We start from the raw sequence: 27,777 nt of genomic DNA on the forward strand, positions 1-27,777 counted from the left end.
AATATAGAAACAGTTGCTTCCTGTTATGTTCGGGGCAATATGTTCTTTAAACTGACAAGGATACAGCCTTGGAAAGCGGCCTGCTAGCCATCCCAGGAGACACATCGTAACCTTTAGAAATTCAGCTAATTTGCTGTCCGTCCCATCTGCCACGGACAGAGGTTCCCAGGAGAGAGCCGGCCAGCAGCCGTGGACAGGAAGTCCTGCACCAGTGGGTGGGGTTCCGAGGGCGAGGGCAGGAAGCTCATCGCGACAACCAGCCGGGCACACAGGAAGTGATGTCAGCTAGCGGGCAATTTGTACGAATCAGACAATGAGAATGGAACCACGGTTTCTTTCTATGGTGAGGGTCGATTCCAACCACAGGCCCAAAAATGAAGATAAAAGACCCGTTGGAGAGTAGCACAGAATGACCTTTATAGCTTAACAGGCAGGACCACCCTAGGCTGTCTAATTTCATCAAAAACATGTCGTACAGAATGTGGCTCTTCTGAAGCCCTGCTTGAGTGACTGAGGTCGCCCCCTGCTGCTCACCAGTCTCACTGGTCCCATGCATCACACTGGCATCATTTAATCTCTAATCACTTTTCCAGGGGTAGGTGCTTAACTGTGGGGGGGGGGGGGGGTGTAAATTTTGTATACAAAGTGTACACTATTCAGAACCTCAAAAGTAGGGCACTTTCAATTATGCCCCCCCCCCCCCCACGTTTCGCTTATTTTGCCTTTGGCTACATTGCTGCATCTAGGTGACTTACTACCCGTGTACTTTTTGCACCTCACCGGATCCCACTGCTCATGAAAACATCCCCGTACATTCATTTAAGCAAGTGGTTAAACATTCCACCCAGTAATGCACCAGAAGTATCACACTGTTGATGGCCACTGCTTCTGGGAGAATGAGATCCATAATTTGGGTCTCCTTGATCTGACCTCTGCATCCCAGCTGTGGGACCAGACATCACTCAAAAGACTAAGAATATAATTACAAACAGCAATGCTCTAATTAATTATTTTACCAGAAGAGACTCCTGGGGAGGTTCAGAGAGTATCTGAGAGCATCCGAAGGACATTGGAGAACCTTAGAGGGAAGATGTTTTTCTGTAGTGATGCATGGTCACCTGATTTACCATAACATACAGACACAGAAACTGAAGACGGACATTGACAAGTCACTTTTCCCTTTATTCAAAACATTGCAAAGGAGTAAATAAAAACATCGACTTAAGGACAAGGAAGAAGAACACCAAAACGTCCCCTAGTGTCGACTCCTCCCCTCCCCCCCGACATGGACGACACCTTCACAGGGAAGTCAGCGCTACAGAAGGGAAGGATGACCAAGGATGGAGCTCCATCAGACACGTTGCGGTGAAGGGACATTTGAAGGAGCCTTTTGAGTTTTATAGTTCCCAGTCTTCAGAGGCAGCGGATTTGGCCATGGGACGATGGATCGCCCAAGGCGAGTCGCATCTCCCATCCTGACGTCGTGGCAGTTGGGCGGAATACAAAAGGAGCCTCTTCTGATTGGCCGTAGACGCCGTGCAGTCAAACTTCAGGCGTCTGGAAGAATCTCTCACAAGGTCGACCCCCCTGCCCCACACACACACACACAATCACACACACACACACACACACACACTGTTCAAGGCGAGACCAAATAGCCTTGGGAAAAGATGGCACCAAAAAAAAGTGGAGAGATACCAAAAGACATTATAAACACCACAGTCATCAGCAGAACACAAACAGAGCCATAAGGACGAGGCTTCAGTCAAACACGCTTATCTCCATCAACAGCTGTTTTAGAATGTATTTGGCAGGACTGTTCAAAACTGTAAACACCTTTAGTGGGCGGATGGGGGGGTGTACTTCTTCCACGTCATAGGGGCGATGAAGAGAGAGGGAGGAGGAAAAGGGAGGAATATGACCTTCATGAGAAGGTCAAACTACCCCGGCAAAATGGGTAATGGAATACTGGGCATGGCCATGCAAATGGCAGGTGTGGTCATTGAAATGGTGGATGTGGTCATGGAAATTGAGGGTGTGTCCATATAAATTATGGGTGTGGTCATGGAATTTGTGGGTGTGGTTAGCTTAGGACACACAGGAGTACCCTCACAAAGGCTTCAGGCTAAAAAAGTACAGACACCTAAATAGACACAATGCAGGTTAGAAAACGAGCAGATTCTCCTCACTTCATCATTAACTGAGATACTGGAATAGCACCGCCCAAAATCGCCAAGAAGGCATGCCATTTTCACACCTCCCAGTAGCAAACAGAAAGCCCCTGGGTGCTGTTCCCCAGGTAGGTGGAGAGTCTCCAATCTTCCGTAACTTTCCGTTGCAATTACATAGTCAGGAGTTCATGGACCACAGACACATTAAATATTCCCACAGAATTTTAATATAGGACAACAAAAAAATCACAAGTGTAAATGTGACAACACAAACTCTACAGCCCAAAAAACAGGGCTGTTTACATCAGAAGTATCTCCAGAAAGTGAAAATGGCCGACTTGACTCAAGTACAGCATGTGGTCAAAGACATCCAGTGGTAACGCGCAAATACCTCTACGTGGTAACACTGGACCATAAACACTTCTCAGCTGAACCCAAGTCCTCAACAGAAACCAGTTAAATTGTGCAAAATTCTAAAAGTTGCATCAAATCAACACTACAGGTCATCGTTTATGGTCCATTAGACCTTCCCAGCACACGACCCCACAAACACAGGCCAAACCAAATACCAAGTGAATCACAGACAGCCGAAGAAAGCCCAAGTGATCCAATTAGACTTGTGTTCCAAGTCACCACAGCCTCATGCAAAAATGGGTTCTTAATGCCAAGGATGCAGGGCCATAGATAGTTCAGTTTGGGCCAATTTTAACTGGCAATCAAAACATTCAAAAATGTATCTGGTTACAGACTGTTCCTTTTTAACGGCTCCACAAGCCATGCGATCGATGCCGCACTCTGGGATCAATCAGCTCGTCTCTAAGGACAGGATGCTGCCATCCCTCCTGAAGATAAATACTCATCAACCAACAAGAGAGCAAGTACTACTCTCACTGAAGAGGCCCCTATATAAATAACCATGAGACCATGCATTCCCATAGCCCAAACAGCAGGGGGCGCCAAACAACAAATGACCCCTTCCTCACCGCTACTCCATTCCCAAAGTGTACACTATTCTGTAAAATACATAACTCATTTTTGGGAGAAGACGGGGCAACAGTGCAAAAGGAAAGGATGGAAAGAGGAGAGAAGAAGGGAAAAAATGCCAGCAGGATCCGTTTGAACATTCACCAAAGAAAAGCCTCCATGTTTTCAATTCCATCAGCTTTTCCATTAAAACGATGGATCCAGCTCCAGCCAGGGAGAACAGAGACTACGGTGAGGCACAAAACCTAGACGGGGGGGATGATTAAATGGGGAGAGGGGAGCTATTTTCCCCTATTTAAGGACCATGCACAATCTGATTGCTCTCAAACATGGAAACACAGACCTCCTGGTCATAATGGACGTTTATCATCAGATTCCCATTGAACACCAGTGTGAAGAGCTGGACAAGGCCCCCATGTGGCATAACGCGCCTGGAGGCGACAAATCCGCCACGTCAACGGTCCAGAGAAAACGAGACCGGCAGCAGAAAGTCCCCCTAGGGGCCGCTCTCGACAGCGAATGGAAATACCGGGTTTTTTTTTTCTTTTGTACAAAGAGAAGCTTTGCTCCACACTGCGCCTCCCGCTCGAAACGAGAGACGCCTAACTAAAAAATACGATTACTGCTTTTTCTACAGCTTACAGGACACAGGCGTATGACCCCCCCAATACAGTAGGGGGCGGCATGACTGCGAGGAACCCCTGCTCCCTATCTGGGATCATTTTTTATTTTTTTTATTTTTTTGCAGAGGGAACTCGGTGGTGGACTCTGGTTGTAACTGCATCTATCCCAGCAGTCCTGAGGCTCGCTGCCAGAAACGGCTTCAGTCTCCTTCCTCACATACCCCTCCACCATCCACCCCTCCCCCCCCCACCCCCCAAGCCCATCTGGCGTCTGGAGTCAGGTGTGAAGTGGGCGGGGCCAAGCGTGAATGGGGTGGGGTCAAGAGGCCTTCAGCCACAGGAGATGACAGTGAAGCGCTTGGAGATGCAGGACATGTTGTGCAGCACGATGCCCAGGAGGAAGAGAAGCACACAGGCCACGAGGACCACAGTGCACACCCCCGACCAGGTGGAGCCCTTCCGCACGGCACCACCGCGCCTCTCTACCCCAGCCTCGGGGCCCGCTCCCAGAGAGGGCGTGTCCTCAGGGACGGCCACCACAGCCACGCCCTTCTGCTGCCCGCTGGGGAGCAGGCGGCAGCCCAGGTCGCCCGGCAACAGTGCTCTCTCCTTGGCGATGGGCAGTGGCAGCATATAGCAACCATTGCTAGGCAGACGAATGAAAACGGGCGTGTGCTGAGAGGCGTGCGGGATGGCGATGACCGCCACCACGTCTGGGTCGTCTGGCAGCTGGGAGACAGAGAAGCCTGCGGGCAACCGGGTCACGCCCCGGCACCAGGGACAGCGGATCTCCTTCTGACTGGTCCTCATCTGGGTCAGGCACACCGAGCAGCATGTGTGCCGGCAGTCCAGCAGTTTGGGCCGGCGCCGTGGGCTATAGTAGTTGAAGCATATCTGACACTCCAAAAGGGAGTCCTGGGATAGAGTCTCCATAGCCAGTGATTTTGTGGGTGGGACTTAGCAATAGGGTGGGCGTGGCCTATTGCCTGAGTGGGCTGGGTTAAGCACCTGTGTGGGCAGGGCTTAGCTCCTGGTCTCCCTTTCGAAACAGCTGCTGTAGACCGGGACTCCAACTGACTTCTTAGTAGGGAGTGTTATTTGTGCAGGAGATGTGGGAATCCTCTGGGTTCTCTTCGGTGCAGGATAGGCCCGTGTCACACCGTAATCCTTGTCAAATCTCCTTGTGACCTGCAAAACAAGAGAAGTGACATTGTTACGCACGACCCTGCCTGCCAAGATCAGTCCGAGACCACCATCTGTGAGGTCTGATCACATAACTAACACAGATCCTTTCTCTACCCCTCCACCTGCCGCCACTCCACGCCTCGAAATTACCCAGGGGGCCCAGTGGCGACCCAGGGTTAACAACCTGATACAGACAAGGACGGGGGGGGGGGCTCCCACAAAGGAGGGGAGGGTCAAGAATCACAGCCCTGTGAAAAAACATTGCAGAATCCAGAAAACTTTGGGGTGGGGTGGGGTGGGGAGGTCGTATAAATAAACACAGAAATAAAGAGAAGGGGAGTCACCCAGTGTCCACCAGAGGGCACAAGAGAGAGACCAGACCAGGGTTTGATCCCATCCCACGCTCCAGCAAGCGGTTCAGATCCTCTCCCCGCCTCCCGGCACCATCGCCAGCCTCACAGTCCTGGCAGCGGCACTTAAGTACCGTGTGAGCACTCAATAAATGCTCACCTTTCCCGAGCTAAAGGTCACTCCCATCTGTATTCGCCGCAAACCTCTGGGCCGACGGAGCTCAGAGTCCGGCTCCGCGCCCGAAACGATAAATATTCCAAATCATAAATAAATCATGAACAAAGCAGTTCCTCTAGAGACTGTCTGTACCCCCCAGCCCACAGCGAGCGAGGAGAGCCGACAACCCCTCCCCCGCCCCCCCCACCCCCACCGTGTGAATCTTCAAACGACTCCCTGCCGATAGCTATGAGGCAGTCAGTCAAACTCAGCTGTCACGGAGTAGAAAATGTCACTTCCTGTAAGCGACTTGAATCCGCGGTATCACCGCACTCTCACTCTCTCGCTCGTCTTCCCTCGGCGCCGCGTTCATGCTGATTGACCTACTTTCCCTTATTTTCAAGCGGTGAAGTTTCAAGTGGTGGTGGAGTTCACCGACGCCCATTTCTCGAGGTTAGGGAGCAACTGGGTCCCTGTGACCGGGGGCTTTTTCAAGCCAGTATTAATATTAGGATGTTCTTAAGTCCTCGGGGCTCAGCAGGTTTGAATGCTGTGCTTGTAATCGGAGGGTCGTTGGTTCAAATCTTTATTTTATCTCTCCATTCTCCTCACACCTTCATCCATTCCCTCCCCCCTCCCTCTCCCCACTCATTTATGAGAGGCGTAGAACACAGCTCACGATTGGCACCCCCAGCTTGGCTCTGTCATACCACTTTGATGTGAGCTGTTTTGCATTAACACCACCCCTGCCTCTGATCACCGCAGAAATAGCTCTCGGGGTCCCCAGGAGACAAACGCGGGGCCTTCCGGAACCTTCGGGGAGTCTCCATTAAGTTCTGCGGAAGTTTGTCTCCTTCACTCTTTCTCAACGCCCTTTGAACTGAGGATTAAGGTGCCCAGGGGAGAGACAAGGCAATTAAAAGCAGGGGGAACGAACCTGATTCCCCACCGGCGCAGAGATAATCGCGCAAGTAAAGACTAGGAGCTAGAGGATATGCGTTGACATGGCATCAGGATCTCGACATCAACAACCTGATATCTCGGGAATGCTGTGTTCTTCAAGCAGGAAACCTTGTCCTTTGTAAATTCAACCCGTTTCATATGTCTCTACTGACAAACCTGCCCCTTTAAAGCTATATTAGACTTACATGCAAGTACATGTCAATGCACGTAGGATTACACTTCCATTAACTAGGTTAAATCACACAAAAAAAAAAGTGCAAAGTGACCAGGAGGTGGCGTGGCAGTTAAGAAAAGGAAGCCTGATGCCAGGAAGATCAGGAGCCTGATAATAGGTGGGCACGGGTGAAACAAGACCGGCGAATGGACAGCCTGGACCTTAACCTGCAGGTGGGGGGTGAAATGCATAAGTGATGAAGCAGAAGATCCAGGAAGAGCCACGGCAGCCAGGGCCAGCCACAGCTTGTAGCCTTCTTCCAGGTGATACAAAGCCGCGTCCCCACAAGTGCTTCGGCAGTTCAGCTCCGGTGGGAAAAACACTCCAGCAAAGCCATGAGACGAACTCCCTCGGAAATTGGGCCTCGATGGCGTGTTTTTCATGGCACGGCGCCCGACAACCTGGCGTGACTGTGAACCAGCTGTCTCAGTTGCAGAGGACCTTGGCTGGCGGGACTCGAATCTGCTTGTCCATTTTGGGTAATTTGTTCCCACTCAGTACCGGTTCTAACATGCATGAGTAGGCACAGAACTACACGCCAGACAGAATACAGGTTCTCACACCCTCCAGCCTGGATGTAGGAGGTCGCAGAATTACCCCATGGGCCTCAGTGTCACCCCCCTGGTGTCTTCAAGGCGAAAGGACCCAGAGAGGTTCATTTTCCATGCACTTCATTTGTCTATATCATTTGCCTGAATTCTTTCTTTCCCGCTTCCCTGTTTCATGCACCACTTTGCATATAACATGCACCAGTGCATCGCCACACACTCTTGTCAAGTGCTTTAGGGCAACTCTGTTGTGAAAGGCGCTATATAAAAATAAACTGAAATGAATTGAAATTGTGAGGAAATAGCAAAGCTCTGAATACCAGACTAACAGTTGTGGATCAATTCTTAAAGCTGGTGTGGTGTGCAGCTCAGCAGGTTAGTTATCTGCATCCAGAATGGTGTAGGTTTGACTCCATGTCTGTCTAAAGCTGCTTGCCATTGTCAGAGTTTTGTTTGAACATAATTTACTACATTAACCAGCACCAGTTCAGCCACTATGGTGTGCAGCTTAGCACGTTAGAGATCCGTGTCTGGAAGGTTGTGGGTTCAAATCCCACAGCCTGTAGAGCAGGGGTGGCCAAACTTATCTGCAAAGGGCCGGTGTGTATGCGGGTTTTCGCTGCAACTGCCTAATTAGATTACTAATTAGAGGACTGATTGGCTGAAGAGTCCTAACACCTGGGTTTGAACAGCTGACCTACAGGTTATCCCAAAAACCTGCATACACACCGGCCCTTTGCGTTTAAGATTGGCCACCCCTGCTGTAGAGTAATCGTTTCACCACTGCGTACTTGAGCAAGGCTCTCAAACCCCAACTGCTTCCAGAGCTCCAGATGGATACAGAATTTGCACAACAAACCCACAAGATGGCATTCCTCTCCCTCTGTGCAACACATTCAGCTGGGGCGTGACCACTCGCTCGCTCACTCATGCGGCTGGCGTGTGCCTCACCCCAGGCAGAGCGACTGGCCCCCGACCGGCATCCAGTCAGGGCCTGTGATAAAATCACCTACACTGCTTATTTAAGGTGCTTATCTTTTATTCAGCTGGACCATTTGTATGGAATGATACTGACAGTAACCCTCTTCTTAGGGATATGAACCCAGACACATCACTGCGAGATTCGCACCTCCACTTTAACTGCACCCCATATTAACATGTATTGGATGGGGGGGGGGGGGGGGGCGCCATCGAGCTTTCACACAAAGCAACATGCTAAACCTAGCGCTAGCCTCAAAGCCTCCAGTAATTATACACCATTTGTCAACATACAACAGCGAGCTCAAGCAGCCCAGATGTTTAGACAATGGCGGCTTAGATCCAGCAAGGTCTGCGGGCATCGTGCCCCGCTTCTAACGGCTCGTTCACACGGATGGATGTGCTGTGCTCTTTTTAACGACCCTCCCAAACAGGTCACCGGGGGCGCCGCCCGCGATTTACATTCAGCCCTTTGTTCACACAGCTTCACCTCCCTGCTTTGCCTAGTTTATTGGATGCCTGACAGACATTTTGGGCCAAAACAATGGAGGGGGGGGGGCTTTTGTTTTTACCAGCATTTTATACCCGTTACTGTCCTTTTAACAGGGCCCTTTATTGGTAAACAGGAGGCATCAGGTAAAGCACTTTAAACACAATAGCCGCCCCCCCCCCGCCGATCTAACACCCCCCCCCCCCACCACCACCAAGTCTGTTTCCTGGCTGAAAGTAGAGATTTCGCAGGGGGAGGGGGCAAGAGGCCACATCATATTGGCTAGCTTGGCTCAGTATAAGTAAAACATTGTGTGTGTGTTTTTTTTTTTTGAGTGGGTGTGGTGGAATGGTGGGGGGGGGGGGTTTGAGACTGAAAACAAATACCAGCTGCGCCATCGCAAACAAGCCAACAGGAGGCGCTAGAGAGATACCTGTTCCGGGGAGTGTCACTGAAGCCTGGCTCACAGCCACGGCCTCTGAAGCACCGTCACCAGCAGAGGGATGCAAACGGCGTCAATCTTCAGCTGCCGCAACCCCGAAATCCAGCCCCCTCCCCCCCTCAGTGAATGGGCAGAGCGTGAAAAGCGACACGCTCAGCATTTTCCCCCGCTACGCTCCCCGTCCATGCACAAGTATGTTTGATGCACATGAGCTCACAGGTCTGGCGAACGCAACTGCAAAACAAAATGTATTAAATTGTAATGACGGTTATTACAGAGGGTGATACAAGTAACCGAGAGCTTGGACCAAGCAAAAGGCCATTCTGCATGAGAGGAGTGATGTGATTCCTGGGAACTGGGAGAGAGCAGAAATGTGGACAGTCTGTGGGTCCCAGTGGACAGGGTTTGAGCAACACTGCCCTAGAGCAACTGGGTGTTAAGGGTCTTACTTAAGGGCTCTGTGGTGACATCATTCAGCTGACCCAGGGATTTAAACCAGCAACCTTCCAATGACAGGCACAGCATCCCAACCCACTGAGCCACATGCCGCCCCACCACAGTTGAAATTAGAACAGACAACCTTCTGATACCAGGCACATCCTAACCCACAGTGCCATCTCTATCCGCAAAAATCACCACTCTTGTTTAAGACATGGGTTTCCATCCCACCTGGTTTCCAAACATCACTGCTGCATAAAATGGCCCTTTGGATGTATTCATTCTCCTGACGTATTCATTTGGTGCAATTTGAAACAGATTGGGAAAGAAAGGCTTTTTTGTGCCACATTTTGGTACCAGTACCACGGCACAGGGCCAGAACACATTTTCCACAGGAGGAAAACAAAAATGTATGAGATCATCCAGATAGACCGTGTCCATTGTTCGGAAGTTCAAAGGGTGGCAGTCCTTCAAGTGTGAGGTGTCTCTGAATAGATGGTAAAAATAAAATTATATCACAGGAGTTTACTTGCTCTCACAGGGAGGAAATTAAATCGCAGTGCCACAACGATCTGTCGCCATTATCCTGCTACGTGCGCAGTAGGATTCCCTGAAGTCTGAGCCCAGAGACTGCTTTGGCATGGCACAGAGCCAGATGGGGGGGTGGGCAGAGGTGTAGAGGAAGGGGGGAGAGATGCGAGACAGTGTAGGGGCAGGGTAGACAGATGGATACTGTGACAGGTAACAAGCAAATAAAGAGAGAGATAGCAAGACAGAGAGCCCCACTATAGGGCCCCAAATTAACGTCCCCCGGGGCAGGGTGACAGCCTGAATGTGGCTTGGGATGAGCACAGTGTCCGGAACGGAACCGGCACCCATTAATCCAATGGGTCTGCAGACAGGAGCAGGACATCCAGTGACCACTTACATGCCCTGCCAACCCAAGAGAGGATCTCGGGGAGGATCTAGTCTGCCAGTAGGGGGCAGTATAAGACACCACGTACCAACACCACTGCGCTTCTCAGGACTGGCATGTCTACTGTAACCCAAAGCCATCAAAAACAATAAACTCCTAAAATTAATGTTCATGGCACCGCTGGTTTAGAAGAGATGAATGTCACATTTCACCTGTTTATAAAGCTGAAGCCATTGTGGTTAATTATCCATTTTTGACCTGCAGTAATACCGTACACCAGATCCACCACATCTGTAGAGTTTCACCCAATACTCTGATGCCTACATCAATTCCTTCTTTCAATGTAGATCATACATGTCCATCTGTCAGAGCTTTTTCCCCCAGATGCTGCAGAATGAGTTATGTAACCAGGTCTGAGTCATGTGACTGGCTGCTAAGTATGACAACGTTTGGTTCAGACTGCAAGGTGGGGCAACATCAGGTGCCGGCCAACCACACAGGAGGAACAAGCAGAACCTGGTCAGGAGGCATCAGACGCACAAGGGCACACAAAAGCACGCCCCCTCAGCCACACCCCCGCGAGGCTAGAGGTGGCTCGGGTTTTTGTTCTCCGCAAGGACACCCGAATCCCTGGAGACACTCGATCCCCCCCATCGAGCGTTGGATTCATCAAAGTAAGCGAGACGGCACAGTCATTTCTCTCCAGAGAGGCCTGTCCCCACCCTACCTCATTCCATGGCCTTGTCTGGCTTTGTTTGGGTTCTGCGGGCCGGTGTTTAGCCCAAGCCCTGCAGATACTCTGCTTAGCAGATCAGGAATGCAAACAGAGCTGACAAAAGCAGCCTGTCATGACAGCGCGTGACGCTGCCCCTGTGGCGTTTGTTTTTCCCCTTTTTTGGGTGACTCATACACATACTAAGTCCCACCTTCCCTTTTCCTAGAACTCAAAGGACCAGGAATGCAGCCAAATAACCAGTCGGTCCCAGTACGACGACTCTGCGCGTAAGCAGGATGAGACTCGGGTCACGGGGAATATGTAAGGCAGGAAGATGGAGCTGTCTGCCCCGTCTGGCCTTGTTTGTGGCAATCCCAGGTCCAAGAAGCACAGAAGGTAGGAGGAGAGGTTCTGTGCAATCGATAGACCTTCAGAGCAACTCCAGGCTCGTCAAGGTCATCAGCGAAAAGACATTTCCCCCTGGCACCCAATTACACCAATACAGCAGGTACTCGTAGACTAAACTGCGTCAGCCCCAGCAAAACATTTCTCAAAATGCAAGCACCCCCCCCCCCATTCACCGGTGCTGCCACCAGTCATCTTACACAACCCTGGAGGGATAAAAGCATCGGCTCAGAAGTTAAAACGGGGTCAAAATGGGGCAAAAATCGACCTCTGCGACCATGACAGGCACCACATGAACAGGCTGAGACTCATTCTACCGTGATTCCATTGGCTCCCTTCCTTCATCGGAGGTTTTGAAGCACGTCAAATGCGTATTCCCTAGACAGGCTGCCACAAGCGGGCCGATTCAGCACAACGGAATCTGCTAGAGGCTGAGATTTTCAAAGAGGAGGACGGATATTTATGGGCGAAATACTGAGAACAGAGATACTCTCTGACAAAAAGGGGAGTAAATTATTTCTGTCAGGAGCTGAGGGCTCCCGCTCTCGCACTTTCCCAGCAATTAACATCATTTAAAGGACAGCTATCGTTCCCGGCGCGTCGCCATCTCCGCGGGGAAGTCGCAGGTCTCCTTACATCCTCCCCAATACACTCGCAGACTCAAGTAAGGCGACGTTCACGCCAGCAGCCCCATAGTGGAGGTGGCAAGCCGGCAGTAATGAGGCCGCCGCCGTGGGTGGAAGCGCTCGTGCCCGTCAACAATTTCTAGAAGATTCCAGCACGAGCAACCCACAGGAGAGATGCGCTTTTTTCATTTCCCATGATGCTATGGGGGCAGAACGCCCAGCACCACGGGAGACCTGACTGCACCGCCGTAAGTAATAAGCCAATGCAGCAGTGCATTATAGGTAATTGCACATTTGTTTTTTTTTCGGCGTCGGTCTGGGAGCATGAATTTTTCAGGACGGCCTCATCTTCCATTCTGGGACATATGGCGGCGTCTGGCAGCCTGACAGGAGGGGCCCGAAAGGTAAAGGACAGATGAAAAGCTCGGCTCAAACACCCGTGAAGGATGGTGTCACATGAAAATGGTGATGAGGCTTTAGTCTGTTCACAGTCATCACAGTACAGACAGGTGTGTCCCATCTAGGTCCCTAATTCTGAATGCTTCTCCCCAGCCACTCCATAGTACTGAACGTTGCAATATTACACTTTTGCATGTAATCAATATTTATTTTCGTATTCGATCTACTTGCATCCTTCATTTTTATATTGCACTGTCTGCCCGGTATCACGCCGCCGTCTGCCCTGTATCACGCCGCCGTCTGCCCTGTATCACGCCGCCGTCTGCCCTGTATCACGCCGCCGTCTGCCCGGTATCACGCCGCCGTCTGCCCTGTATCACGCCGGCGTCTGCCCTGTATCACGCCGCCGTCTGCCCGGTATCACGCCGCCGTCTGCCCTGTATCACGCCGCCGTCTGCCCTGTATCACGCCGCCGTCTGTCCTGTATCACGCCGCCGTCTGCCCGGTATCACGCCGCCGTCTGCCCGGTATCACGCCGCCGTCTGCCCTGTATCACGCCGCCGTCTGCCCTGTATCACGCCTGTATCCAGGGGCCCGGTGAGAGGCGGTGGGGCCTCGGACCACCTCCCGGCCCACGTGCTGCCCCAATCAGGCCGTGACGGAGGGGGAATGAGGTCTGGACTCGACTCCTGCTTATCTCCCAGCATGAAGCTTAAAAGCAGCCACGTCAGCAGCAGTTTGGCTCAATAAGCAATCTCAGCCAGGCCACCGGAACTCAACGCAGGGACCGTACGGCACCCTGCCCTTTAACCAGACTCCATACCGAGGAAAGCTGGCCCAACCCCATCGCCCTGCTCGGACCAACGACGTCCCTGTCTGACCTTCACCCACCAGTAAATGCCAGCCGAATCCGTTAGCCAGGGTGCTGCCCTTTCATCCGCAGCGCTCCGGGGGCATCGACAGCATTCTGCCTCGAGGGGGTTTGCCGGTGGGGGGGGGACTGTCAAATGCCAGATGAGGAGGGATGACCTTTAAACCTCCGGAAACACTATTCCATCGCGGCAGCCAGACAGCAGGGAGGTGAGTGGTGGGGACCGGGGAGGGGATCACTCTTTCGGATCCAGGTGGACATCGGAACGGCGGGCAAAAAGTCCGGGGGGTGGGGGGTTAAGGAAGACAAATCTGAGAAGTAGCCGCAGCGTCCTCGCGTCCTCAACGGCAGGCGACGTTGAGCCTTCAAGGCAAACTCCAAAATCATCAGCCACCGAATCCGTTGATACTCGTGCTGATAGACGTGTCATTATCAAACAGCGATAAGCATCCCAATGATGTCCTTTGGACGTACGACTTTACATAAAGACTGCAACATCAACAAAAAAAAAAAAGAAGAAAAAGCAAGCTCTGAAGTGCGGCTTCAGCTGAAGAGGTTACCGGGACCAGACAGAAACGCGTGGGAGATGTGCGCAGGGTATAGATGGAAGAGCATGATGGATTTAACGGGGGTGTAGCGATCATGGTGGGAGGGGTGACCTCGAGCAGCTGCAGACGCCCTTGGTGTGAGGGCTCGTACCGTCGTTTTGTGAAAGGCAGACACACAATGAGGACCTGGAGCTTGTGCCGGCCCACCACCTGGACGAGCTAGAGAACAGAGACCTTCAGCTAGGACTTCAGACAGCAGCTGAATAATGGCCTCAACAGTAACGCCCACGCCCTCCGGCCGATTCTGACTTCCTGTGACAACCTATCGTGAAAGTAGGTGCCCCACTGAGCCAACACCACCTTTTTGGATCCCACCCAGATAATGGGGGACGAATGCATGGTGTTTTTCTTTGTGATTTTCTTTGTAACACTTGCATGGTTGAGGGGAGAGTATCTGCATATCTGCAGCCCGACTACACCCCACCCCTCCCCCATAATGCAAGTGAGCAGGGCAGAATAGAACAGATCACGTCTGATGGGGAAATATAAAGTCACACCCGAGATGGGCAGTGAAATAAAGTCACTCCCCTCCTCAAGTTAAAATCTCAATCTGGGGACCTCTCAGCATGCCAGGGCAGACTCCCAGAGCATGGGGAATGACGCCACGGGGTATGAAGTCACCGACGCCTTCAGGGCCACCTCTGTGTCACTGGCAGGCAGCTGACTCGGGGGGGGATCAGCATTTTCCCAAGTAAATTAGGAAGGTAAAAGTGCTGATCTCTTCTCAATTACAACGGCTTTAAAAATATGCAAACAGCGGCGGACACAATAACTAGCATGCTCCCCCACCCTCATCAATGTACATCTTGATACAAGGTGGGCTGGAAGCCGTCGTCTTGGTGTCGTTTGTTTCCCGGGAGTTGTTTGGCCAGGCCCCAACCCCTCCACAGAGTCCCCTGTCCATCCATAGCCATCTTGCTATTCCCCATTCCACTTCAGAAGACATTAAGGGATCTGAACTGGTAGCCAGTTGGTTGTAGGTTCAAATCCCAAGACGACATCAGCTAGATATAGGCAAGAGGTATAAACCCTGCCTGACTATCTCCTTTATATTGACTCTCCGGTTCAGTCTGCATTTATCCATCTCCATAGTTTTATTCGCTTACATCTCAACCTCAGTGATGCTGGAAGACTATGCATTCATCAATACTCACCTTTATTATTGTAAAGCATTCCTATTGGCCTCCCTTCTAAACATCCCAACAGATTACAGTACCTTTGAAGCTCTGCTGCCCATTGGCCGAAACTCAGTACGACTCCGACGTACAATATATTTCAGAGTTTAAGCTCAAAAACACATTTCAGGAATTTTATGATACACCATCCAGTCAGGTGTCTTTGTTGATTGTTTGTAGTTTTTGTAATGGACACACAAAGGGACTGAAAGCATCCTTGAGTTCGTGGAACGCTCTTATTTTTATCAGATCACTTCACTTGCTTCTCTGGTACGAGTTACTAAAATACTAACTGCCAGCTAACTACTAACTGTGACGTGACGACAGCTCGGATTACGGCCTGCCCTTTGTCAGCTGTTCAGCACCATCACCTCAGAACTACAATCTCTTACTCTTGATTTACGGTTTGTTCCACTTCAGTTACCAAAGGTAACTAGGCATCGCCATAGCAACAGGCAGTCGTGGCCTGTACAGAGTCCAACCCCTTCCGATTGTAGATCATACACACACAGTTACACTCCCATTTAGCACTTGCTGATACGGCCCAAACCCTGTGAGATGAATGGAGATGGTGCTGGGGGGGGGGGTCCCCTCCAATCGTTCACAGGTATGCGGTGGGAATCGGGCTGAGCTGGCCAATGGTGGGGGGAGGAGGAAGTGAATCAGATTCACAACCGATCCAGGAAAAACACACACCAAGCCAGACACAGTAAGACAGAAAGGGACACACTTATAAACGAAAATGAGAATCAGCCAGAACAGATAAAAATGTAAAAAAAATTGGCAAATGTATAGCATATTACATATATTAATGTATTATGGGTACTGTCTACAGAAGTTCTGGAGATCAGATCCAATGCCATCTTGCTCTGGCGGTGCTGCTTTCGGGGAGATTAACGGGTCCAGCGGGTGCCCCATGTCCTGTGCCCCCCCCCACCTGGGTACATGTGGTGGCAGTTAAGGTCTCCACACACAAACCACTCCCTATAACTGGATCTAAAAGGATGGCCTGCCTTAGGAGTCAATGCCAATTCTACACGGTGACTTCCTGTTTACTTAAAGCTACTTCCTGTGTGGGATCCAACCGTCGACACTTCGAATCCTCTCCGCTTCGTGGCCACCAGACCTCCAACAATCTCCATGACTGGTAAGTGACAGCTTTATATCTGCCCCTTCTCCACAGCTGCCCCGCTGGTCTGCCGTGACCTTCCTCAGCGCCACCGGAGCCGGTAAACGTGGTGCTGGATTAACGCCGGGCTACAGGGTGCTTCGCCTCCAGCAAGGCTCATATCCTGCTCCCTATAGTAAGAGCAGCAGTCTGAGTCAAACTGAAAGAAAACCCACATCCTCCTGCGTGGAGGCAGAGCTCCCCAGGGTCGGAAACATGTGCAACCTGTCCTTAGACATCTCTGTTCTTCACCATCTCACACTTTCTCTAAGATCTTGTGGTCAGGGCCTTGCAGAAGCTCAGAAAAAAAACCTAGCCCAGCGTCAGCGATCATATCTTCGGTATCCAGCTTTGAGGGTCCCACCACACCAGTAGGGAGCACTCTAGAGCAAGCTCTGGATACCCACTGCCGCCAAGACGCAGGCTCCCTTTAATCACCACAGAAATCACTCGACTATAACCACCAGTGACCACTTACCCCGTAATGATGCAGTCCAGTTAGAAACAGTCCAGCCCTGGCCGTTTTTCATACGCCGTTGACGCAGTTTTTGTAACTCCATTTCTGAAATTATGCCCCACTGCACTTACCAAGATTAAGAAGGCTGTTTCCTCCCAATATGCATTAGTAGCATTTACATGTGATGGCCACAGAGGGCGGTACTGAGCGATGGTGCCAGCCAGATGAATAAAAATAGTATTATCATTATCTCACTTTCTGAGAAATATGGGGGACCTTTTTATAGATATAAAAAAACCCACCAAGCACACCAACAAAAATAAAGAACCAAACTTATCAGCTTTTCATTTTTCATGACAAAGAGTCATTTTCACACGCCTCCTTATCAGATCAGCTGCCCACGCCTTTCAAGGGGTATTTGTGGGACTGTCCTTATCGTCAGTCGCTTTAATGTCACCTCGAAAACCACAGACTGTCAAAAAAAAAAAAAAACAGAAGATGAAGCAGATGGTGAAGCGACACAAAAGTTTATCCAGGTTGAAATCATCCTCGCAATGTCTTTTTCTGGTGTGGCATCTTTGCAGGGAAGGAGAGACACACAGAGACACACGTGTTGCAGCTCACCGCAGGCAGAGGAGAATGAGGTCTCGCAGTGCAGGTTTGGTGGGGAAATGGCTTTTAAATTCAACCTCAGCGCCGTTCGGAAATGAGTTGTCCACAGGCAAAGTGTGGGGGGGTGCACAAGGAAATTAAACAGGGATAGAACCTACCCAACTAAAAAAAAAAAAAAAACACCAGCAGGCATGGCAGGAAAGCTAGATGGGGGCTGTCACCGCGTCAGTGGGGGTCGGAGCTGGTGGCAAGGTGACATTTCTGGGCATCGAACAGACTCAGGGTGCTGCTAATGAATCCGACACAACACGTTTCGAGCTGACAGATGGTGGCAGATGTTTCCATTTGAAAAGTGGGTCAGGCGTCTCGCAGACTGATCACGCACCATAAAGGTGATCGGACACGGGATGGCCCCGCATGTGTCTGCAGAACACGCTCCAGGCACAAGGAGATCCAGAGTACCTTCGACCCACGCGACTGCGGCTTCGAGTGGCCTCCGGTCTCTAAGGAGACGTGCAACCGATTCCAGAAACTGGTCCTCGGCTTGTGAAAAGGTCACACTGACTTCAGATTCCACCCCCCCCATGAGAACCCGCCCACGTACAAATTACTGTTAAATGCGAGGCGGGAGTCGCTCTCATATGACACTTTTGTGCTTAACCTCAGGTGAAAATTTTATCGCCCATCCAGGGTGACAAGTTGTGAAATTCGCCACCTGCCCGCAGCCCTTGCCTTGCCCGGCTCCCAGAAGGGGGCGCGTTGTCCACGGGACCCCGATATGGACCCCCAATCCGTCTGCTTTAGAGGGGGGGGGGGGCGGTGGTGAAATATGTGTGGCATGTGGGCGTCAGCTTCTGCAAATTAGCAGGGACTTTCTGCTCGACCTGAATGCAGCCGACTCACAACATAAAGATTAACCGCGACAAAAAAAAAAAAGACATGTTGTTTTCTTCTTTTCAGAGAACATTTTTTTTCGCCTGCTGTGTTTGCAGGCACAATTTCTCAAAATAGATCCCCAGAAATTCCCCCTCACACATGTGCATGTGTGCTCACACTCACGCTTGCGCGCGCGCGTGTATAAATGCAGCACACAAGCCCCCCCGACAAACCTGGCTGACCCCCCACGCTCCAGCGCTCTCTGGATCCTGCAGGGCGGCGATAGGGGACAAGCTGCCTCTTCATCGACGGGGGAGAGAGGCTCTCTCTAATCCCCCTGGTAGCGTTGACACGCCCTAAAGCCCCCACAGGAACCCCCCCTCTTCCCCCAGTGGGCCGGAAAGAGGGGCTGGCTGGGGGGGGGTGGCTCGGCACGGCCATATCAGGGGAGTCGCTAACTGAACAGCGCTAAACTTGCCCGCTGGTGCCACGAATCTGCATAAACCCTGAATTAATCACTATTAAATAAAAGCACATTTCACACACGGAGAAGCACCCCCTCCCCTCCCCCCAGAATCTGCCGCAGCGCTAAAATGCTGTGCTTGGATGTTCACTGGCAGCCTCACACACACACACACACACACACACAATTTCAGCGCTGAGCAATGATCCTCCGGGTCAATCTGCTTCGACACCCCCCCCCCCCACACACTCCACAAAAATCCACCTTGACTAAATTCATTCCCTCCATTTACCAGGTTCCACATACACTTCAATTTATTTTTATACAGCACCTTTTGCAACAGAGTGGCCCCTAGGCGCAGACTGGCACCCCATTAGAGGGGACGTTTCTGGCATCCCACTGGCTGTATTCAAAACAGGGGCCCGGAGTCACATACTCCCCAGGCATCTCCTGCAGGGGCCACACCTCAGGGGCCCCACTTCCAGGTGAGGGTTCACGCTCCGTCTCTGCACGTCACCTGCTGATGGAACCAAGCGGGGCCTCCCTCATCAGGCTGACAGACCCGGCCAAAGAGGTAGGCTGTACCCGGCTCCCAAGCGTTTACCGCGGTACGCCTGTACTGGTGGTACATGACTGAATGCATGCTGAGGGGGAAAAAAAATACACAGCCAACGAAGCTCCCTGCACTGTTAAATGGATAAATCTCCTGAATAGGATTATTTAAGGAAAGAGCAGGTTTCCCTTACGCAGCAAAGAATAACTGATGTTTCCTCGCACCTAGAGAGGGAGAAACACATTAGAGGAAAGAAAAGATGAGTCTGAGAGTGGTGCCTTAGTCTGACTCACACACACGCAGACACACACGCAGACACACACGCAGACACCCTTACGAATCCCAGGCAAACCTTCATACCTCATACCCCTGGCTACCACAAGCAGTAGCAGCAGAAGGTCCATTTCCACTCGTCCGCCAACACCCAGATCAGATCATCTATGTTTGCGTCGCAGACGCGCTACAGTTTTTCAAACCCTTTCCGAGCAGGAAGCAGAACCGGGTTCCGCGCCACCGCCGTACAGGAAGTCCCCAGCAGTACAGTTTCGTGCTTGTGGGAATGCTGGGGGGGGGGAAATGTAACAAAAAAAAAAAACCATCACAAGTCGGATTGGCGCCACCCCAGGCGACAGGCGGGGAAGGCCAGCGAGCCGATTTCAGAGCTGTGGATGAGTCTGACTTTTCTCAAAGCTCGCTCTTCATCCCACAAGTATCTTTATAGGTTCTTGACAACCGGGTACAGCCACTGGCAATATTCCCAAAGACCCGGAAGTTCTGGACCCGGAAGTCTCTGGACTCCATCCAGAGACTGATCCACATCGCCACAAGACATCTCACTCAAGAGCAAGCAGCTACCCGCCCTGCCTTCCTCGCTTCCTCACTCAGCGCAGCCTTGCCTCAGACCCCTTCTAGATTTGGTTCATGTTGCTGAGACCACAAAACATTCATCCAGTCCTCAGAAGACAAACGTCTCACACAGATAATAATCCAAACTCCCGATATTCTCCCCGTCAGCTTTAGTAAATGATTGTATTTGTACGCATATACATTTCAAGCAGTCCGATAAACTGCCAGCATCTTTCAAGAGCACAGGAAGATTAAGAAAACAAAATGAAACCCCAATATACATCGATCAAAAGTTGGTGCAACTTCAGATTCCTTCTGCTTGGCTTTTTTCCATTAATCAGTGCATTTTATATTACATTCAGTACCACATGCGATGTAGTGCCTGAAACAGTGTGGAATTTAATGTGATTTTATTTAAACTGAAATTGCTCTAAGATATCAGAACAAGCCTAAGCTTGGTCGAAGGGGGGGGGGGGGAACACTCATAATCAAAAAAGCACAAAACCGCAGGCAGACACTAAGGACGGTGGGAAAGCAGAAGCTGAAAAGGTGAGGGTGAAGCCACTAGCTGCTCAAGAGACTGTGCACACAATCGTCAGCCAGCAGATGGGGGCCAATTAGCCGTCGCATTTGGAGGAAACACCCGGGTGCCTCGCATGGGGCCCCAATGCAAATGAGGGGAAGGGCAGCCGGCCACCGGTGGCACAGCACGGAAACCACAGAGCATGCACGAGTCAGTGCATTTGCATGAGCGCTGCTGCACGCGGCTCGCATACGCGAGCATGGGAACGCACAGGATTGAGCGTGCAGGGAGGCAGAAGTGTGCATGCATGAGCGTGATCAGCATGGGGCAGAGAAGCGTGCATGGGGCTGGGCGCAGGGAGCATCCATGTGCAGGAGCTTGCATGTGCGGTGACTGCAGGAGCTTGCATCCACAGGAGTGTGCATGCGTGGGAGCTTGCGTGCATGAGTGCTGCACAAGGTGGATGTGTCCGATAATGGGAGAAATGGTAGAGTGTAAAATCGCCCAATCCGATGAGGAAAGACTCAACTAATCATTTAATCCATTCCAGAACGAGCAAACTAATTATTTAATCCAAGCAACACTGACAGTATGAGTCATTTAATCCATTTTTCCCTGGTTTTTTGCATTTTATCTTTCATCCAGCAAGAGGAAGGGGGGGGGGGGGGGGGGAAGTTGAATTCGATCCAAAACTGGAGATTGACTGTTCAGGGATGACAGAGGGTCCCTAGATGTGCCATAATCGTATGTTTCAGCATCTCCAGCTTTGCCATCACACATCCACCCGTCACAGCTGTCAGTCAACGCCCTCCCCGTCATCTACAGGACAATGACATCATTATTAAAAATGGCATGTATTATTGGATGGTGAACCCTTCCTCTGCTGCTACATGGATGAGGGGGGCGGAACAGAGATGGGCAAACCTCCACATTCCCACCAACCGAAGGGCAGCCCCAACATGAAAACCACACCCACCTTCACAGGCCGTACGCTAGCACACAGGGGAAAGAGGCCGGATTCTCAAAGAAATCCAAGCATGAAAATAAGCCATGATCTGCCTCACTGGGAAACGGCGCCCTGCTGTAAGGCACATGCCAAGATCCAGGGCATTTAAATTACATTTGTCAGACTCTTATAAAAGTTACTTACATTTTAAGAGAAAGAATGGTCTCTGGAGCAATTGGGGGTTACGGGCCTTGCTCAGTGACCCAACTGTAACAGCTTTCTACTTACACTGGGATTCGACCCAACAACCTTCTGATCACAGGTACAGTGTCCTGAATCGCACAGCACCCTCTATGGCTCACCATACTGCCTGTATATACACACACTGCAAAGAAACAAAAACACATTGATCGTCTACAAGAAGGGAGGCCGCCTAACAACATATGCTGAAAAATAAGGTTGGTTTACTTAATTTACCTCAGCTGCTCCAGCAAACAAAAGCTTTATCAATAAAATTAATACTTTTGCTTTAACAAATTGCCCAAAAGCACAAGGGAAAACCTTAAATATATGCACAAGCACATTTTTTACTGGAACTGCAGTGGCACATAACGATATCGGTTGCAACACACAAAATGCACTCCCTGATGCATTGTGGGAAATCATTTGACAGGCCAAAACACGAGTGTGCAGGGAAAGCAGCATTAACACCATCCTAGGAAATTAGCATCATCCTGGGAAAGGGCATTGCAGTTGTACCATTAAACTTTATGTGCAAGTCACCTAACCAAATAAATCTATACATTTTCTGTGGCACTAATCCAACTGAAAGTTGTGAAGTAATCCCAATTATAACCGAGGGCCTCAAGTGAGTGAACACTCTGCATGTGGTGTGCACATCCCCCCCCCCCCCCCCCAGCCCCCTGATGTACACGCTGAGAGGACATCGACATGCCTCACTCTCCACCTAGTGGCCAAAGCAACAGTATCACCTCATACACCCAGCAATTCCACTTGGTGAAACGCGATCGGCAAACCCGGAGGAGGGTAATACTTCCTACGTGGAAACCAGAGCATGTCCTGAGACGATAACAGCTGGCATGTCTTCCAGGGTGAACCCCAGCCTTATACTGCCTAAGATGGGCTCCAGATCCCGCGCAACCCTCGCCAGGATAAGCAACTAGAAGATGGGCAGATGGATGGTCAATACTAACAAAAACAACAACAATAATAATAAGGACAATAATAATAATAATCAAACCAAATCGATTCATGATTAAGGACAGACTGAATACTGTCAGTTTGCGTCCAATAAGAATGTTCATTGTGTCAATGAATAACAGGATTAAATTATTTCTGTAAAAAAAAGGGAACCATCACACATATAATCTAAAACAAACACAGACATTTTGTATTTTTAAGGTTGATACCGCCCCAACCCACCCCCCAGGATCAGAGGCTGGTCAAGGGAGTTCAAAGGAAAGGCACCGCTGAAGTGGGACCGCGACCGCGACCTGAAGATTACCATCGACCAGGGTCGTTTTGGGGCTGGGTTAGGGGATCGGGCTGTCCTTGGTACGGTTTTAGCTTTGACTTTGCAGGGAGACGGAGGAAGCGACGACACGCATCATTAGCAACGGTCACCCACACCATGGGCACAGCGGCTGATGTGGCCCGGGCTAACTGTCCCCAGTCTAGAGTAGGGATGCTGACCCATTTGGTGCGCTTTGTGTGACCCAGTTGAAACCGACGAGTTGTTTACAGAAAGCTAATCAAGGCAGCGAGGTCGATCGCAGTGCCACCGTTTGTCACACGCACACAAGTCGCTGTATAATAGCTAACATGTGATACACTTAATTGTGGGACCTTCCATCATATCTCAATAAAAGGGAAAAACATTAGGATACACAATACATCTAATAAAACCCATAATCAAAACTAGGACGGAAAAGGGAGGGAACTTGTGATTTTTTTCCCTATTGTTTCTATTATATGTCTTAATCGGTAGACGTCAGAACGAACAAGTATCAGACATCTAGGGAGGTTTCGCAAAGGAGCCGCAAAACACAGACAGGTGGCGCTATTTCGCGCTCGGACCTTTGTGACCCAGGAGACCCCCCCCCCCCCCCCCGATTATACCCGACGGTCGGAAATTTTGATGGGTCGAACATGGACGGAGCCGCCGGTCTTGGCATGTGCTGATAAGGTGAGAAAACAACCCCGCATATTCAGTTACCATTCGAGGGCTGCAAAAGCACACAGTTCTGCCCTGATCGGAGTCGGGTCCGGCCAGGTGAAAGTGAGATACAGCCAGCGCCGACCACCGAGGTCCTACAAGCGAATGCCCTACTCTACACACCCACCTCTATTAAAGGGGAAACGTGCACCTGAAGAGAAAATGGCCTCGTAAATGTTTTCCTGAACTCCAAAAATGAAACTAAACTGCGAAGCTGGCAATTAAAAACAGACTACAGTCTCGCAATACGTAATGACATAGTCGACAAAATATTATACTGACTTCCTACCAACCAAGATTACCCAGGTATCCTAGATACATTCCCATGAAAACCGCACGGAGACGATAAACAGTAGAGTGTTTCGAACCAGGGCACCGCTGCGAACGCCAGTACAATGCAATGCAGCCCCTAGCCTATGCAGCCCAGTGCATACGGAAAAAGGAGGCTTGGTTTGTCACCTGGTTATGTCATTGTTTGTCCTACGTCGGCTAGACTGAGGAGATGTTCAGTTTGGTCCTGCAGACTGGGGGGGGGCAATGACAATGACAGATCCCCGCGTCCCCGATACGCCACACAAAGAAAGCTGCACCACTGCTGTTGCTCTTTCTTCTGAGACATTTCAGGCGACTTGTCACACGCGATTTCCCCCCTTACAACAACGAAGGGGGGAGGGGGTACGATACAGTTGCACTCCCGTTTGGTCGCAGCGTTCCCCTGCGGTTCGTCTTGGTAAAATAACCAGGTCGATACAAAAGCCGCACGTTGCGGAAGAAGAGATGACAGGTTGTAAGTATATACAGTTGCAAACGGGTGCAACTCGAGGCAGTAACTCGCAACACAAAGACCTACAGGCAGGGGAATAAATCACAAGTGACCAACGCACCGTGCACTTCGTTATTAGCGTTGCGGGTAACGTGAGTATGACGCTTCCTTCCACAACACAGGACTGCAAAAACACTTGAGGACACGTCGAGGCAACCTGATGTGAGTGATCGGTTGACTACATGCACACCGGGGTGGGGAGATCCGATTCGGATCTGCAAGTTAAGCCCAAACGCAGGCTTACCTATGAAGCGCTTCAGCGTGCATGACCTGCGGGTCCACCTCCGACGCCGCTCTGCTCCGCTGCTTTGTCGCTGAACACACGCTCCCTCCGATGCTTAAACGTTTCGTTCGTGTTCCCTCTCCCTCTTTCAATCCATCCACAGCGATGCTCTCCCAGCACCAAGCTCTCTCAGTCCCGGAGCAGATGGACTTTAAATGGGACCGCCCACGTGGGCAGGCCACGCCCCCTGGCGCTACACGAGCGCTATATCACGTCCTTACGTGCATGTGGGAACTTATATATCAAACCGATTACACATAATAATTAGCAGCAGTTGGACATATGCAAATTTGAAACATGGTGTTTATGGATATTATAATATGAAACGAGGTTCTTTTTATTCCAGGTTATTTATAATTTAGTTTCTTTGTTAAGGGGATGTAACTTTGGAGATTTTCATATTTAATGGTACACCAGCGAGTTCCTTCCAGATTTTGGCAAGATAGCCTTCGGGATTCAGCACTATGCAGCAAGCTTTCTCTTTGTTTTTCTAACACGATTCTGCATCATTTCTTTTTGTTTCCCCTACTGCCGATACATGCCCATTATTCCAGACTAGCTACAGATACCTGATGTTTGCATTTCCCTATACGCACATCATTTTTTAACACGAGGACATCTGCCCATGCATGCAATGTATGGTCGTAGACTGTGATTAAAATATAGGATCTAAGTAGCAATCCATCCCAGTACACAACATGCTCACCGGCTCGTGTGCGACTGAAATCTCAAACAATGGGAAAGAGATGCATGGCGTTTGCGAATAAATTACGCATTCGTTACCCGAGTGCACCACTTAAGCTTTTAGGTAAACTTATTTTTTGTTTTTAAAATAAGAATTTGTTTTATAGGCGTTGCATGTTAAATAAGGAGGCGATAGCCACATTATTTACCCGTTTCAGTCTTATCAGATGATCGGCACAGCACTGATTCCTATTGCAAGTGGGAAAATGGGCACAAAATGCAAACGGCGTTTCCACGTCACACGATTTGCGTGTTCCAGCAATTATCTTTCTTGCTATTATCGACGGTTTATGCCTATAATATTATAAAGATAGAACTACTACGGATGCATGTTCTATGGATGTATTAACATAAACAACACTTAGTTGTTCAATCATGTAAATCTGGTGAGTTTATTTAGATACTGTCGAGTTTATGTTCAAGGTTTGTCTCAGAAAGAACACAAATGTATTGTGGGTAATCTAACCTTTATAATCCTCCCACATTCCCGGTTATATCTTAGATAGAAAAATACCAAGAGAAATGCATGTAAGGGCCATCGGGGCTGCCACGGCATTGTACCGCAGTTCGTTCCCTATTAAAACAGAGAGGCACTATGGTATTGATTTATTTATGATAATTAGGCCTATTTATTATCATGTGGTCGTGCGATATGTAAGGCGCCTGTTTGTGCCACACCGCCGACAGCTCTCTGCGTCTGCGCGTGTGTGGAGAAACCTGTCAGACCGTCATTCATTCGGCCCAATTACCGGTCGGGCAAATTGGCATTTGGGGCAGAGTTCACCCCCACCTCCATGCTTCCCTATTCTGAATGCATCTGGGTCTATTCCTCTGTATTCAGAAGGGGGCACCTTACCTTCCACTCCTTAGCGAATCGTTGTTAAGGGCCAGGAGGATTAAAGTTGCAACAAGCTCTATGTCTCAAAACCTTGAGAGATTTATCAGATTTTATTATAGAGCCCGTGCTACCAGCCACATAATGTCTCATGAAGTATAGTGACTAAGGCTGGTTTTATATTGTGTTATACACGGAGCCAGGGCTGCAGATGGATTAAAAAAAAAAAACAGCTCTGGATTTTGGGGGTCACATGGTAAATCTTGTTGAGCCAAGTGGTGGTGGGGGGGGGGGGGGGGGGTACACAATTTATACTGAGAAATAGGCATTTTTGTAACATCCTGTAATAGGGTGAATGAATTCTTGTTTTAACCACCCACAAAATTGGGATTCTTTATCAAGCAAGCTGTGGGATGAAAGGCAGGAGGTGTAATACATTTTATCAAATTCCATTCATGGTTATGCGTCCCACAGACTGACTATGCTGGTATCACATAGCAAAATCCGTGTGTCCCCATATTGCGACGTGGACGTTAAAATCGCATGTGCTGCCACCTTATCGCAACAACCACATTTGCATTTGGCCGCTTTATCGAAAGCCACTTAAGGTTTTTGCCCAGATATACTGCCCTGATTCATGGGAGCACAACCGCACAGCCTGAATATCAAATCCAGTGCAGTTAAGGGGACAGTCCCTTGTTTAAAGTGACACTTTTTTTTGGGAATCGAACCCATGAGGCATGCCTCAAGATCGAACTGCATAGTTTGCACTTTTTTGCAACCAAGCCAGTGAGGGAGGGGGTGGTGGTGATGCCTCTGTATCAGTTGTGAGTGGGGGAGGTGGGGGGGGGGGGTTGGTAATGCCTCTGTATCAGTTGTGAGTGGGGGAGGGGGGGGGTTGGTGATGCCTCTGTATCAGTCGGGGGGGTGGGGGGGGGGGGGGTTGGTGATGCCTCTGTATCAGTCAGGGGGGGTTGGTGATGCCTCTGAATCAGTTGGGAGGGGGAGAGGTTGGAGCAATCGCCCGTCTGCCCACATCACATCATCAAGTCGGGATTGAGGCGGCGCAAGCAGGGATCACGACCCCAGGCTTCTGTGGGCATTCCAGCTGGCTTTTCTGTGAAGTCTCCATCACAGCAGAAGACATTGAAGCG

The 27,777-nt window shown here is 50.2% G+C and overlaps 1 protein-coding gene and 1 long non-coding RNA gene across 5 annotated transcripts; both read right to left on the reverse strand.

The window, feature by feature from the left end:
- Positions 1–4,037: 4,037 nt before the first annotated feature.
- On the reverse strand, positions 4,038–25,981 carry LOC111850875 (E3 ubiquitin-protein ligase RNF152). 3 transcript variants are annotated; one of them, XM_023825226.2, is made up of 2 exons: positions 25,938–25,981; positions 4,038–4,966 (listed from the first exon to the last, which is right to left on the reverse strand). In XM_023825226.2, the coding sequence occupies exon 2, from the start codon at positions 4,709–4,711 to the stop codon at positions 4,109–4,111; it is 603 nt and encodes a 200-aa protein (XP_023680994.1). In that variant the 5' UTR covers positions 4,712–4,966; positions 25,938–25,981; the 3' UTR covers positions 4,038–4,108. The 3 variants fall into 3 exon arrangements, with proteins under 3 accessions (XP_023680994.1, XP_023680993.1, XP_023680995.1); XM_023825225.2 differs by lacking the exon at positions 25,938–25,981 and adding an exon at positions 25,006–25,903; XM_023825227.2 differs by lacking the exon at positions 25,938–25,981 and adding an exon at positions 24,398–24,566.
- LOC140589006 (uncharacterized) lies at positions 19,131–19,942 on the reverse strand. 2 transcript variants are annotated; one of them, XR_011990186.1, is made up of 3 exons: positions 19,748–19,942; positions 19,581–19,611; positions 19,131–19,478 (listed from the first exon to the last, which is right to left on the reverse strand). It is a non-coding gene; the product is annotated as an uncharacterized lncRNA (long non-coding RNA). The 2 variants fall into 2 exon arrangements; XR_011990185.1 differs by having other exon boundaries at positions 19,581–19,942.
- Positions 25,982–27,777: the final 1,796 nt, after the last annotated feature.

Source organism: Paramormyrops kingsleyae, chromosome 4, assembly GCF_048594095.1.
Source record: "Paramormyrops kingsleyae isolate MSU_618 chromosome 4, PKINGS_0.4, whole genome shotgun sequence".
In the NCBI taxonomy this organism is placed as follows: domain Eukaryota; kingdom Metazoa; phylum Chordata; class Actinopteri; order Osteoglossiformes; family Mormyridae; genus Paramormyrops; species Paramormyrops kingsleyae.

Bases quoted from the DNA above. Each gene is read 5' to 3' on its own strand.
- LOC111850875 (XM_023825226.2), bottom strand. From the start codon at position 4,711: ATGGAGACTCTATCCCAGGACTCCCTTTTGGAGTGTCAGATATGCTTC.